Here is a 15287-nt window from a genome sequence, read left to right on the forward strand (position 1 = left end):
TTTAATACTAGACCAGGCTGCCCAGGGCCCCATCCAACCTGGACTTGAATACCTCCAGGCACGGGGCATCCACAACCTCTCTGGGCAGCCTATTCCAACACCTCACCATTCTTTCTGTGAAGAACTCACCAGGCCCTGCCACTTTAAAATCAACAAAAAAAAAAATTCCAGGAGCTACAACCCTAAAATCATGCTTAGTTTATTTCCACATCTATATTAAGTTGCTGTTAAGGGACTGTATTTTCAAAGTGGTGTTGTACTTGCAATCTCTTAAAAGATACTTTAATATTTCATAAGGCAATTTTGTATAATTGATAGATACGGTAAATTAAATATTTATTTCTATTTTTCACTTGTTTAGTGGAATTTAGCACCTGCTGCTAACACAATAAAAGAAAACAACCTGAAATATCAGAGAAATAAATAGTACCCTGTGCATCTATTGATTTTACATAATATTTCCATGTTTTAAAATTGCATTCTCTCATACCATTACCTTCGGTATCAGAGCTTCACAGATGCAAAGGTTTCTGCTATAAAGCCGTGTTATTTTGATGGTATGTTTGACTAGAACTATTCACTGTGCAATGATTTCTGAGTCTGAGGCGATACAAAAGTTCAAAAGTTTTAATTCAAATTCTAACAAATTATTTAACATAGAAACAAGGTTTCATTCATGGGGAAAATTAACGCAACAGGGGTGCCTTCTTACCTCTCTGCATCGGTTGCTGTAAATTGAAAGTATACCATTTAGATATTCCTTAATTAACATGCTTTGCGAAGATCTTGACTATCAGCAAAAGAAAAACACCATCCAGGCATTTAGGATAATTCGTTAATAGAAGGCTGACCCCTCCCAGCAGCATGACACAATGTCAGTACCTGCCTGTTCACTGTGATCTATTTCACCCTAGTTTCAGAGGTTGAAGTGTAAATGGCTACCTTTCTCATAGGTCAAGTTGCTGAAATCTGCAGACGGGGATTCAAACTCTTCTGATATGTCAGAACACTAAAGCACAGCAAAACAGACGTAGAGGAGACATGGAAAATTTCTCCTACCTTGTGTAGAGTGCTATTAAAATGGTGGAAGGGAGGTGACCTCTGCAGCTATGGACAGTACCAGTCAATTCTGCAGTACACAATGCCATCACCCTCGATTACTAAAGGCAAGCTGTGCCAGTTCCCATCTACACTGTCACTGCCATGATTGGGTGTGCAGGGAAATCACAATCATATGCTCCCACCAGAACATTCCTAGAATTTCTCTTGCTCAACTTCCTAGTTTCAGCTGTCAGCAAGGGTATTCCATCTTCATGTGCAGACAGGGAAAATTTACTCCTTCTAATGACAGGAATGTACTTCTGCTTGTATCTTAATTTACTAGACCTCACTAAAGCCCTCTGTGCAATGTCAGTTTTATGCATGGAAAAACAGAGATGTTAACTGAGTTGTCAAAGGTGAAGGCAAGCCAGGATCCACTCTGCTTTCTCAAGCAATTCTACCCATCTTCTGGTTTCCTGACTTAGCTAGAAATACTACAGTCTCTATTTGTAAATGGTGAAGAGGTGGATGGAAAGTCAAGCAGTGTTACAGATGATGAAAATCAAATAAACAGGTAATAAGCTCATGGACATCATCTGTTTTTGCGTTGGTATTTCTTCTTTGACTTGAGAAAAGGTTTATATTCCTATTTCTGATTACAGAAAAACACCATTAATAGAATAGACATTTCACAAAATTAGAAAACTGAGTCACCAGGCATCCTGGTACAGCAAATATGAACAACCCCAGATAAGTATCTGCCCCCATCTACATTCAGGCTTCACTCTATACACTAAAACTCCGTTGTCCCCTCAAAGATTCTATGTATTTTCTTCAACATTTTTGTTTCTCCTACATATTATTTACATATGCAAGGGTTCTGTTGCTCTTTAGACTTTACAGGTAAGACTTTTCATTAGAGCCTATGCTAGAGTTTCTTAATGATTCCTTTACTTCTGATTCCCTATACATACATAATTGAGTTCCAGGTAGATTTTTTAAGCCTCATTTTGCATTCTTTCCAGGTCTGCTTTATTCAAGCCCAACTCTGGATTTGTGTTACTACTCTTTGCATGGACCCTCATCAGCAATCCAAACATGAGGGTACTGTGATTGCACTGTTATAACTTTTCAACTCCAAGCTTATCTATTGCACCTACATTATTTCTAGTGATTAGCTGCAATATCACTGTTAAGCTTGTAGGCAATTACATCGTTTAAGGGAGCATCCTTGTACTGCCTTACTAAACATGCAGTTATCTGCATTTTTAAACTGCATTTAATCTTTTCCTTTTTCTCTTTCTTTTTCTTTCCCGACTCTGGATCAGAGATTCAGGCTGGACATTAGGAAATATTACTTCTTGGAAAGGGTGGTCAGGCACTGGAATGCACTGCCCAGGGAGGTGGTGGAGTCGCCGACCATGGGGGTGTTCAAGAAATGTCTGGATGTTGTGTTGAGGGATATGATTTAGCTGGGAAGTATTGGTGATGGTTGGACTGGATGATCTTCTAGGTCTTTTCCAGCCTTGATAATTCTGTGATTCTGTGATTCTTTTATACAAAGTATACTTAAAGACTTTCCATATTGTCAAGAACACGTGTTGATCTAACTCCTAATCCTAAACCTTTTTTATTTCATAATATATGAATATATATATAATATTCAAACTTCTGAATGATACTTGCTGCATCACCTGCTCTCGATCTTGTTTTTCATAGCATGTTTTATGTTCATTCCTTGCACTGAACTTTCAGTGATGTTAACGAGAGCTGTGAAAATGCAGACTATGTAGAATGCAAGACATGCATTGCAGCAAAGACAGTGAAGTAATCAACAACTAATGATTCAGTACTGTTAAATACAGTCCTGATGAGCATCTTACAGTGGCCACACTGCAACCACTTCTACGTTGCAAGACATTACCCAAGGCGATGATCCTAAACATATGTGTAACACTGTATCCTCACAGTGCACATAGCTGAAGTAGTTCCAACTCTGAAAGTTCAAATTTACCTAAAAATTCTGAAGGGACAGGCAGATCTTTGCATTAGTGAGGTATTTTCTGCTAATATTCACATAGAAGAGGGCTGACAAAAACATCATATAATGCACTCTTGCTAAACTAAAGGAAGAAGGAAGAAATTTAGCCCACAATAAATCTAATCTGTACTGCTGGAAGATCACAGTCAAAGAAAATTGGGATTTTCCTCTACCATTTGGAAATACAAGTAGAACTTTCTCTGCACTGTGCTTTGTTCACTAGAAAAAGCAGGCAACACAAGAACACAATGCATTTCAATATCCTTCCAGTGAACGCAGCTCAGTCAAGACAGCACAACAAGTAATCGATGTTGCAGCTTGGATGCCCTTGGTCCTGCATCATTGGGGAGAGAGAGAGCAAACCACCACCAGATTGTGACTGAGATAGATAGACCTACTCACCAGTCAGAGAGTAAGTCCTCTAACCATACATTCAAAGACTGAGGACTGACTAGTTTGCCTCCAGGCTTATACTCTAAGCCAGAGCTTAGCACCATCAGTCACCTTGGAAAGCACTCAAAGATTATTCACTGCTGTAGAAAGGAATTGACGGTTTTGATCTGGTCTGCTTTAGAAACATGACAGACACATGTGACTCCTAATTTCTGACTGTCTCTTTACAAGGCAAAGTGAACCTTTTACAGATACACAGTAAACTCAATATAGTTGCATGTGTTTGAGATCTGTAAAAAGAGACAAACTGAAATCATTTTTCGTTTCTACTACCAAGCCTCCACCCAATTCGCCTTTCATTTGCTCTGGGCTCTAATAACTGTCTTACTGGTATCAAGTTACAACTGAATGCTGACACACAATTAAATTATATTTTTCTTTAAATGTAATACAGCTGAAATGCTACTGAATGGAATCTTCAACCTCTGGTGTAAAGACAGGATTTGAAATCTTACAACTGACTTAAGGTTGACTTCGGACTTGATTGTTACAATCTTCACCTCATACTCCACAGGGTTGCTGTGAGATTTATTCTGCTATTGTCTGCATGTTCGTTGAAAATGTAAAGTGCTAAGTACCAACTATTATTATTCATGCATCAGTCTTATTTCCAACATTAGTATTATCTGCACAAAGCATGTCTAGCTTCTCAATCAAATTTTGCTGGTTTAGTCTCCTCACTTCTTTACTTTTCACTAGACATTTGCTTGGCAGAACTTCTGCTTCAGCCCACAGCAGCCCATAGCAGTCCACAGCCAACAGTATAAAATGTATCCCTAACACTCAAAAGTTTAAAGCCACACCACCTATCCTGACTCCAAGCAAATCTTTATAAGATACTGCTCAAAACAGCGACAGTTATTGGTACTTTAGAATTTGTGTTCCCATTATTTATGCTAAAATTGGATCTGCAGCAACATTAATTACAGTATAGAAACCTCATTTAGAGCTATGTATCTAGGCATCATTCTTTGATGTTCCAAACCATAGTTGTTGGACCCACTTCATTTATTCACTGAACTTTTATATCTTTTCTTAATAGAGGACAAGCTTTTTGCGTGGTGGGATATTTTGATCTTCAGGACTTTTGAGGAAACCTTTTCAAGCAGAAGTTTTGTGTCATGAGTTTTCATAGGGGAACTCTTGCATCTCTGCATTCTGAAACAAAGACTGAATAGGACAGTTCTCAGCCAGTTTCTCCCTAGAGCTAAGACAAAGACGGCCTATTTGTTGCTTTAGGTTCTGCTGTGAAAATGATAGGTGCATTATTTCTGCTCATTTTGGAATTAAAATTATCAAAGCATCTCCAAATTTCTGTCTGCAGATTCCATGTGGTCTAATATTCTTCTTCTGGCCTATTGGCATGAGAGATTGTATTGCCTCAGCCATCTTTTGATAATTTTTGCATGCTTCTTTATGCTTGAAAATCTAGATGTTAGGGTTTTTTTAGCAATAACACATTCCCTTTCTAAATTCAATTTTTATGAGTCAGTATCTCAACTTATTTGACTATTTCATGACCTACAAAAAATGTCTGAAATCTATATGTGTAGTAGAACTACCAGGAAGCATACGTCTCTTCTTCCTGATCTTTACAAAGGTACTTGTTTGGTATTTTATAATGAAAACAAGTACTTCTCATATGCCACTGTTGCATTTCTCTCAAATTCTCAAATAATGAGGTACATGAAGTGTACTTTGGAGACCAGTTTTCAGTTAAAGACACAGAAGTTTTCACTTTTAAAGCAATGCACATTTACTTAGTCACTTCCTCTACCTCTCCCACCTTAATTAACATGAATTCTTATGTAAAATAATAAAGTTTTTGTAAAAAGGTAATATTGCTAAAACGTAACTTTCCAGAATAAAATCTTTATGTAACTAAATCATCCGCAACTTTACTGAAGCTTTCCTTTCCTGATGCAAGTTTACCATCTTCCCCTTTCTTTATCTGGCTTCCTTGGCACTTTATAATATAGTTTGTGTAAAAAAAATGTAACAATAAAAAAACCTGTCACCCTGTCATAGCAAAACAGTGAACAGGATCTGTTTGTGGTTTGTTTTTGTTTCTAAAGACAACAAGATGAAGAAACATACTGTAGTTCCCACTAGTACTGGGGAGCCAAGAACTCCTATTCGTGTTCCTGAGAACCATTTCCTGAAGAGGTTACAAAGATGTACATTTGTGTTTCTCCCATAGAGATGGACTTCAATCAAATGAGATGCTGAAAATCACTAATTAGTTCGCTCTGCTCAGCGTTTGTAAACTTTCTGGTTGAATCAAAGATGCAGTCTGATGCCCTTGGGAAGCTCATGCATTCAAACGCACCATAAAGATTTTAAGATGCCCCAAAAATGGCAGTGGACAGTACAAGCTATGAACAAAAATTCCCTGATTTGTCTCTGAGACTTTATCTCAGCTTTCTGAAAACAATGTGCTTCTTTGGTAGTGACACAGATCCACTGCTGTGTGCTCCTTACCTTCTCCATTACCCCCTCCTTAGCACTGCAAGAATTATTCTTGCTAGCTGACTCACTGTCCTTAGAGGGCTGTCAGCCTCTTTCAGAACAGCACTCAGAAATAGATACTTAAATATTCCAGAATAATTTTTAGCATGTCAGTCAAATATGTAAAAGGGTTGCTTAAAAGACTTTAAGAGAACAAGTTGCCTATTTCCATTCTGATGTCTTTTTCTCTATGTAGTGTGCTAGAGAAAGAAGAAAAAGTAGGCATGTTACCTAGGAGAAATATGGTTTCAGACACAGAATGAATCAAAAAGACGCAAATTATTGTATTTGCTTAAAATACAAGCAAATTATTATCAAATTCACCATGAAGACACCCTTTTTCCCATAGTTTCCCAACAAGAATGTTGTACAAAGTGCATTTTCTACAGCTGTCCCTGGCCTCCAGTGCACTGCTGGGAGCTGCATGTCCTGCTGGGCTCAGGCTCTTTCATGGGCGAAAACTGTGCTCCAGAGCACAGCTGCTTGCCTGCAGACATAGTCGATGCAAACACTTCTGAATATAGAAGTGCACAGGCACAACACTCCACCCTGAACATGGTTCTTAGTATTATTTTAAAATTCCAGCCAATGTAGAGGTGCAGACTTTTCACACTACTCGATGTTTTGGCATGCCTTTTTAAGTCAGCCAGCTGTGCTGCTGACCCCCTACCTGGAAGCTGAATTAGACCGAATGGAACTTGTTCCTCCTAGCACACATCATCACTCCTTGTGCACACACCAGCACAAGGATGACTGTACAGAAATTTTGGAAAGGTACTTGGGAGTCATCTGTGTTACATTCCCTGCTCGGATAATTGCTTTGTGAAAAGCAGAGTAATTTTATAAGGAGGGACTGAGACGCTTACTTGCAAACACAAATAAAATTCACCTTTGTGAGGGAGACCTCAGTCAGTGAGCCCAGGTGCCAGACATCCCAGGCAAGCTTTTTAATCACGTGGCTATTGCTAAATCTGCACCATGACACTTTTTTGTCTCCAGCTTTCCGAGTCTCACAACTGAGACAGATGGGAAATCTGAGAGCTGCTCTGAAGTAGCGTCTGCTATTTTATTATGCTGGCCTACAACGTCAAAGGTGGATGTTGGTGGCAAGGAAGTAGAGGTTGAATCTTCCTGACAATATTCCACTATATTTTGTTGCTGTTTGACAGATGGCAGCAGGAGGGGCGGTCTGACAAAATGGCGTCTGATATGGAAGTGTGTATGAAGCAAAGGGATGTCACTGAATTCCTCCATGCAGAAAAATGGCACCCACTGGCATTCATCAACACTTGCTGAATGTTTATGGAGACAAAACAGTGGATGTGAGCACAGTGAGGTGGTGGATGGTACACTTCACAGTCTCACAGCCTCACAGTCCCGTGTGGGTTGGAAGGGACGTTAGAGATCATCGAGTCCAACCCCCAGGATTTGAGCCCCCTGTGTAGCAGAGCGGCACTTCTACCACTGCGCCAGTAGTGGTGACAGCAACAGTGAGTCACCTTAGCTGGTAAAGATTTTTATAGAGTATGGCATGCATGCTGGTTTATTACTGGTGAAAATGCAAACCTAATGGTAGCAACCATGTTGAAAACCAGTGCTTTGTAGCTGAGAATCTGCTCTGTCAAATAGTGTTATCACGCTCTTTGTATCTGTTGTAGTTTCTCTGGAAACAAATAGGAGGCATTACTTTTGAAGCTACCTATGTACATATATTTTAAAAACACGCTGTGACAGTCCAGTGATTCAGGACCTACATGTGAGTGTGTATGCTCAACAGTAATGTGAACATATGTAAGGCTACTCTAGCACAGTGAAAAGCAGGTTAAGGACTGTAAGCCTCATACTCACTTGCACTAATACAATTGCATGAAAGGCAAGGCAGTACACTAGGTTCCTAGGGTGGTGACAGTTTTGAAAGAAAAAACAAAACATAATCAATCTTAAAAAAAAAAACACCAAAACTAGTTATCCCTTTCTGAAGTAATTTTCAGCTATCAATTTTGATTACTCAGTTTTACTGAGCACTTCTAACAACATAACTGAAAGAGAAGCAAATTTTGGTTCAAGGACAAGAACAAGTGGCCAGGGGCAGAAAAGAACTTCTAAAGCCAGTTTTGCAATCAAATCCAATATACTGTGTAACTCATTTCCTCACATATGATTAATCACTAGCATCAGGTTTATCAGAGGTGCTGCTTTTTTACATTTATTTCAAATAAAAGTCCCCAGGATCTGGCATACCCACAAGATCAGCTAAATCTTCTTTTTTTTCTTTCATTTAAATCAGAGCACCAGTTGTAAAAACATATGGTCACAAAAGAGAGAGCTCAAACCTACTGTGCCAAGTTTCTTTCACCCCAAAATATTACAAGTATGCAAATCAAACAAATATCTGGAATTTGAGGTTCTCAGCTACTCTGACAAGTCAGAATTTGAAAATTTAGCTTTCAATGCGTGTGTATACAATCTTATTTTTACACTTACCCACAAAGAAAAAACAAGAGACTGAAATAAGGGAATTACAGCACATACTCGCATGGTTAGGTATCTTGTAAAACAAATAACCATGCAAGGAAAATCATTAACAATAGGGCCATCTGCTGTATTTCAAAAAAACTACACCAGCGAAAAATCTGAAAATGTTCTAATGCTTTACAGTCTGAATTTCTTTTAAAAAAAAGATTATAATTAGAAACAATATTTACTAGCATAATACTGGTACTGTGTACTTAATGATCCTAATTGACTTTGTAGCTGAGCAAGTAAAAAGCAAAAGAAGCCTCTCATTCCATCTAGGGTAGATAAGCATAGCACTGTGTAAAAAGACAAGGAGGTCAGCTGCAAGTTGAATATTTATTTAAATACAGACAAGACACTCAAATGACCTTTTCTTCCTCTAAAATAAGAAATTCCAGGTCTGAAGAGCTTATGGTAGAAAAAAAAATATTGAAAAAAATGACCCAAAATTTAGTCAGAACTTGGGCTTACAATGGTTTTCAGGGTATCTTCACATTTCCCTCTGCCAATACAGTTGAAGTGCCCTCTTTCAAGTATGGTGGAAGAAGCAGATGTTTAGAACAGAGTCCAAAGGACAGTCCTGAGGTCTTGTTTAAAGTAGGTAAAAGTGAATGTTATTTAATTGTCAGTATTAAGTGTCCCACTTTTGAGCGTGCCAGTGAAAAGCAGTCATAATCTAGAGCGTTCCTGCACCTGCTGCAGCACTGGTGCTCTTCCCCTTGATGAATCTCCAGCATAGATGGGTTACTCAAACCACAATCTTGTAGAGGTGATTAGGAGTGATCACAAACCCAAAACAGGAGTAGTTAGCATAAGTCTTCTCAGAGAAGTGGCCAACTACATTTAGAACAGGCTCACAACCCACCTGCCCACGCTACATCTGTACACTCACTGACACCACGTGGATAATGTGTATCTGTCCCAAATGTATGTGCCCTTATTAAAAATACCAAAGATCAGACACTTGAAAATAAATGCTATTTTTCCTACAAATCTTGCTGTTTATCAGTTCTAAGTGTTATTTAACATTTCATAGCTTTTTGTTCATTATACAAAACAAATGACACTTCATTACTACACCTGCAACTTCAGTAATTGCTGCATAACAATTTTTGCCTACTAAAGGCAAAACTAAACTTTCACTATGAGAATTTTTTATGCTTCATGAATAATATAGTAAAGACATTCTTAGCTAAAAAAGAAGATGACTTATATTTACCTGCCATCATAGCGATCATACTGGCTTTGTAGACATTAGCAAGGGACCCTAGTTCACCTGTTGCTAGGATTGTTTTCATGTGAGCTTCTCCACAGGCCTCACGGCACTGGCGGATCTCCTCATACAGAGCTGTGGATAAAAGCATTTGAAAATGATCAAAGTTGGCTGTGAGACGTTTTCAAGTATGGCTGTAATTTCCACTTCTGGATTAATTTCCAATCTTATAATTAGTCATAGCACTCAAGAACTTAAGTTTTGTAAGTTCAATAAATTACATGACTGGAGGTAACTAACAATGCCACACAATTTCAGACTGAACTTAATAGGTATTAATGTCTCTTCTCTCAAAACTACTAATGTTCACAGTATGCCAAACACTCATGAAAACCTCAGGAGCAAAATAAATAAATAAAATACTATGATGTACTAAATTGATTTGAAAACAGCTTTTCCAGCAATAAATTTGGCAATAAATTGAATTAGTACTCAGGCAGTTATGTTACCCCCTGTGCATCATGTCACCATAACTCCTGTTCTCTGTAGCCATCTTTGCAGGGCTCAGCCTATAAGACAACAAAGGTGTGACTAAGTTGTCTAATTACAGACCTTGGTGCCACTTGTGGTTCCCTGACATCTTCCCCTTGGCCTCCAACTGCTACTCCTGGAACAACCTCGTCTCTATTGGGTCCCATCCTACTCCCCAGTTCCATGGGGCTGTCTCAGGAAGGCTAATTGGGAGCTAGATGCCTGTGTTTAGGTACTTAATTTCATCTTAAGCTTTGTGAAAATGCAAGTCTGCTGAAAACATGAAGCCTCATCAACACAGGCTGCTGACACCCCTGGTGAGGAGAGCCTGAGGTCCAAGGTAGCACCTTTGTGGCTCAGTGGCTCATGCACCTGTGAACCCCCCTCAGGGGGTTACTGAGGACTTGGGCCTACTGAGCTCCTTAAAAAAGGCAAAACTTGCAGACCTGGCCAGGAAATGTGAGCACAAGGAAAATGTCCCACCCCTTTTTGGCAAAATTCAGAAGTGCCTCCACAACATGTTAAATCTGGGGGGAGATTTAAAGTGTGAGAAGTTATGGAAATATAACTGCTACAATCTGGCCACCTGGGGATGATTAAGGCTCATCTAACGCCAGTGGCAGGGAGAAAAGCAGCTCTTACAGTGTGCTGCCAACGTTTCTGGAATCTGAATTAGAAGTAAAATTAAAAAAAAAAAAAGACAAAACAGTATTTTTTATGAGTCCTTTTCAGAAACTGTACTCAATCTTTAAGTACACGAAATCGAAAAGTTCATTCATAGAAGGCAAAAAAATAAAAATAAAAATAAAAATAAATAAAAATAAAAATAAATAAAAATAAAAATAAAAATACAGCCCTAGTAATTTTTTTAAAAGTCCAGGATTATTTTTCTCAGCATACTGTCCCAGTCCCCAGACAAGTCCCAAAGAAGGCTCACCGGCTGGACACCTCTTTTACATGCAATGTTGCTGAGTCCTACTGATGCTGTGGGTATACCAGGCTGCTGAGGCTGGGATCACTGCGGTGGTCCTCAGAGACATACTACACACATTAGCAGACAACTGGCTAACGTACTTAGCAAGTCCCTTTATAGACACCAGGCTTCACCTTGTTTCTTACTGTGTACCAAAGGTGTGAATTAATCAGTAATAGCATGCGGTCTAACATGTTTTATTGATCAATTGATGATACTCCAAAACCTTCTACATCAAATCAAGACTGAAAAAAAAAAAAAAGAAACACAAAGCACCTGTGCTATTTTCTTGTGCATTTGATAATGCTACTCGTGTTAGATCCAAAAGCAATTTCTTTTTGTGGAGTGACTCTTTCCCGAAGCCTTTGCAAAGCCAGAAAAAGCAGCTTTCATGTTCTAGTTTCGGTAACAACAAGAAAAGACTCAAGTTTTCTCTACCTTTAAGATACACTGCCAAAAATGTCAAAACAAAATCAACAAAATGTACATTTAGGTTGGATTCCATGAAAAGAAATTTTATTTCCATAACTGTTGTTCATCGAAGTTAGTTCTGCAGCTACAGCACTCTCCCTATTGTTGGAAAGTACATTTATATGCAATTAGTGCCAAGATCATTTGAACAGTCTCTCTAACTGACAGCATGCATCAACCCACAGACAGGAACAACTGAAGATCTTCAGTCATCTGTGTCTGTCAGGTTACTTGAGGTGGTGGAACAGCAGGCATGTGTTAATGGGGCAGGTGTGTAAGTAATAAATACTCTTCTCCTATTCACACTCTATTTACAGATCAATTATTGCATTGAGTCCTTGGCATTCATAGGATATTCTCAGCCCTACAGTAGAAGTACAAATAGAAATGCAGCTATCTCTGGGAAAGAGAAAATGAACCAGAGCAGCTGAGACTAAACACCTTAGTCCCAAGTAAGCAGGCACTGCTTTGTTTCAGAAAAAATGCATAAAGTCCTACTGCTTTCAAAAATAAAAAAGATACTTAATCAGATTTAAATAAAAAGAGAAATTTCTTGATCAACTCAAAACTCCCTCTCAAAAGACTGAAGAGTGATTGAAGTTAATCACACTTGAATACACACTCACTCCTTCAAGACGTCCAGGGCCACTTTTTGGACACGCTGCACTGCCAAATTTCAATCTTGTAGCCACATAGTTCTCAAGCTCTTTAGTGGCAGGAGCAGAGCTGGACACTGTGGCTCTTGGTGTACTTCTGACCTCTGCAGAACACCAGTAGTAGCTGGCAGAGCAGAGGGAACTGCTCTGGTTAGCAGAAGTAGCAGAAAGCATTCAGGAAAATCTCCAACACAGGAAACTCCAGAGACAAATACTCTGCTATGAGCTAAGATCACCAAGAAAAGTTTGCAAGAGATTCTGATTCTCAAAAACAGTGGAAAAAATAACAAACAGCTTTCAGAGCAAATGGCCAATACGGTGCAGCACCTCAAACACAGCACTAATACTGCCCATATTAAATCAGGAAAAAAATTGCACACAAAGAAAACAAACAAAACCATAATCAAAGCAAGTTATGCTATATAGACTATATTTACAGCCAGATGCTCATTGCTGCAGTCTGTAGCACCTCCAACGATTAAGCAGTTAAAATGAGTGTGATACAAGAATTATATTCTACTCAGCTCCCATTTATTTAACATACCCTACTGCTTTTACGAACTTCAAATCCACTTTTATTGTATGCACTTATAAGTCAGAAAAGATCAGATTTTATAGGAGAGAGAAAATACTTTTATAGCAATATTTTCAATTGCACTGTTATAAAATATAAGTGTTGGACGGTGGCATAGTTTTGGGTTGGTTTTTTTTTTTGGCTCTACTGAATTCCAAATATTCAGTACAAACATTCCATTGATATTTAGTAGTTATTAAATACACCAGAGAAAATGTGCACCTCCCTTCATGTCTCTCAAGCAAGCACCCCTATCAATTAATGCTGGCTATGATCTGTCCTAGATTGTCTGTCTATATGATATTTTGATTTGGTCCAATACATTTGTCCTAAAATCACATAATAAAGGGAATAATAGATATCTCCTATACAGGGTGTGAAAATGTTAAAGGAAGAATAAAAACAGCTTAATTTTTATGAAACTGCTCTTCTCCAAAAATGTGGCAATAAAAACACTTTTTTTTTTCCTTTAAATTTAGCTTATTTGCTGTTTTCAACTAGTCATTCACATTGACTGATGCTAAGGGTAGAGACTGAGATGAGAAGGGACAATGTTTCAATTTCTGTTAGACCAAAAGATCAAGGTAATCAAGTTAGGAAATTGGAAAATGAGCTGGAATGCCTTCTGTCTTGCACATTAATGGCAGGTTTGTTAACAAAATGACAAGCACGAGGCTATCAGCACAACACGACTCTATCAGTTCTGCTCTCAGCCACATATGTGCAACTCCAGGCTCCAGTGATTCACGTGAAACTGAAAACAGAATTTGGCTTCAGGAGTCTGAGCTGCTGCTGACAGTATAAGAAAGAAATTATGCAGACTTTGCAGACCCAAGTTGGCTTGTAAATCTAGAAAATGGAAAATTCAAATAAAATATTTCTAAACAACATGTAGAGTCTTGTTCAAGTCTGCAGAACAGGTAGTATATATATATTATCTCTGCAGCTTACAAAGGAGGGCCCCAATTACTGAAAAAAGACTTTTCACTCATAACTGAATAGTTATTAACAAGGATTGAAAGGCAGCTTTCATAATGAGGTTACAGCAATGTATTTCATGGTTGCAGCCACGTTCTAGCCTCTCAGACTATTCTATTATTTTTATTCCATTTTGTTTTTTACAGGAAATTTCAATTGATATAGAGCAAATGATAATCTACCATTATTAGTGGTTGTCAAGAATTTGGAAGCCACTGACACTGTGGTATATCCAGTGCTTGCTAAAAGCTGTGAAACTAGAAGCCACTTTATAGAGCCTCAGATGGTTTCAGAAGGTAGAGCAAAACCAAGATGTGGATGGAGAGTATATCCAGCTTCTTTCAGTAATTTGTTGGTCAGCTTCAACACACTTTACCTAAAGGCTCCACATGCTGTGGTTAAAAGCAAAACCTAAATTCTGATTTTTAAGCTTAATTCATACTTCATTAAATAATACCAGACAATGGTTGTAAAGTATTATTGCTCCAAAAGCAAATTGCTTGTAAAAGGTATGTATATATAAGCTCATAAACTTAAATTTCATTTAAGGTTCTTTTTCAACCTGAATTAGCTGCCCAATAAAGCAGTTTTCACATTCAGCACTATTACAAACCTGTTAACAATTACCTCATAAAGATCAGATCTAGAAAATATATTTTGAGTGACATAATGAGTCTCAATAATAATAAAAAAGTGCTCAAAATGCAGCCTGCCCCCTGCCCTGTGCCAACATGACGGTGACTCAGTTATGGGCCCAGCCCAGGCCCAGCATTCATCCCTAGGTAGTTTCATAAAAACAGGGTCAAATATCCCATTAATGTTATGGTTTCGCTGCTCTTTTTTTAAGGTTCTAATAAAAATATTAACAGTTCAAATAAATTTTGTTACTTGTATGCATTAACTATAATATATATTTTATGAGGGCAGCTCCAAAAGTAATGCCTCCTACTTTATCCTATGACATCAGAAACAGATGTTGGCAGCATGGCAGTAGAGGTTCAACGTTCCCACCAATAATCCATTACGTTTTGTTCCCATGTGACAGATGGCAGATGGCAGGGGCTGTCTGACAAAATGGCATCTGACAGGGAAGAGCATATAAAGTAAAGGTGTGTCACTGAATTCTTCCCTGCAGAAAAAGTTGCACCTACTAACATTAATCAATGCTCGCTGAACATTTACGGAGATGAAACAGTAGATGTGAGCAGAGTGAGACAGCAGATGGTGCATTTCAGCAGTGGCAACAGCAAGAGTGGGTCACTGTGATGAACATGACATGCAGGCTCTTGTTCATCACTGGCAAAAATGCTAATGCTGGTGACTCTGTTGAA

The 15287-nt window shown here is 38.4% G+C and overlaps 1 protein-coding gene across 7 annotated transcripts in view; it reads right to left on the minus strand.

The window, feature by feature from the left end:
- The window catches only part of DERA (deoxyribose-phosphate aldolase), a 51684-nt gene that overhangs the window by 21797 nt on the left and 14600 nt on the right, over nt 1-15287 (minus strand). For 5 of the 7 annotated variants that reach the window (XM_085543341.1, XM_015867785.3, XM_032445895.2 and 2 more), the window contains exon 6: nt 9780-9908. The exons of 1 other annotated variant lie outside the window; for it this stretch is intronic. In XM_085543341.1, the coding sequence (XP_085399467.1) occupies nt 9780-9908 (129 nt within the window). Of the gene's footprint in view, nt 1-8884; nt 9321-9779; nt 9909-15287 lie in introns of those variants that run through there. One more of the 7 variants, XM_085543343.1, reaches the window with a different exon arrangement.

This window comes from Coturnix japonica, chromosome 1 (assembly GCF_054131305.1).
Source record: "Coturnix japonica strain WE chromosome 1, WE-NBRP24, whole genome shotgun sequence".
Classification (NCBI taxonomy): Eukaryota; Metazoa; Chordata; class Aves; order Galliformes; family Phasianidae; genus Coturnix; species Coturnix japonica.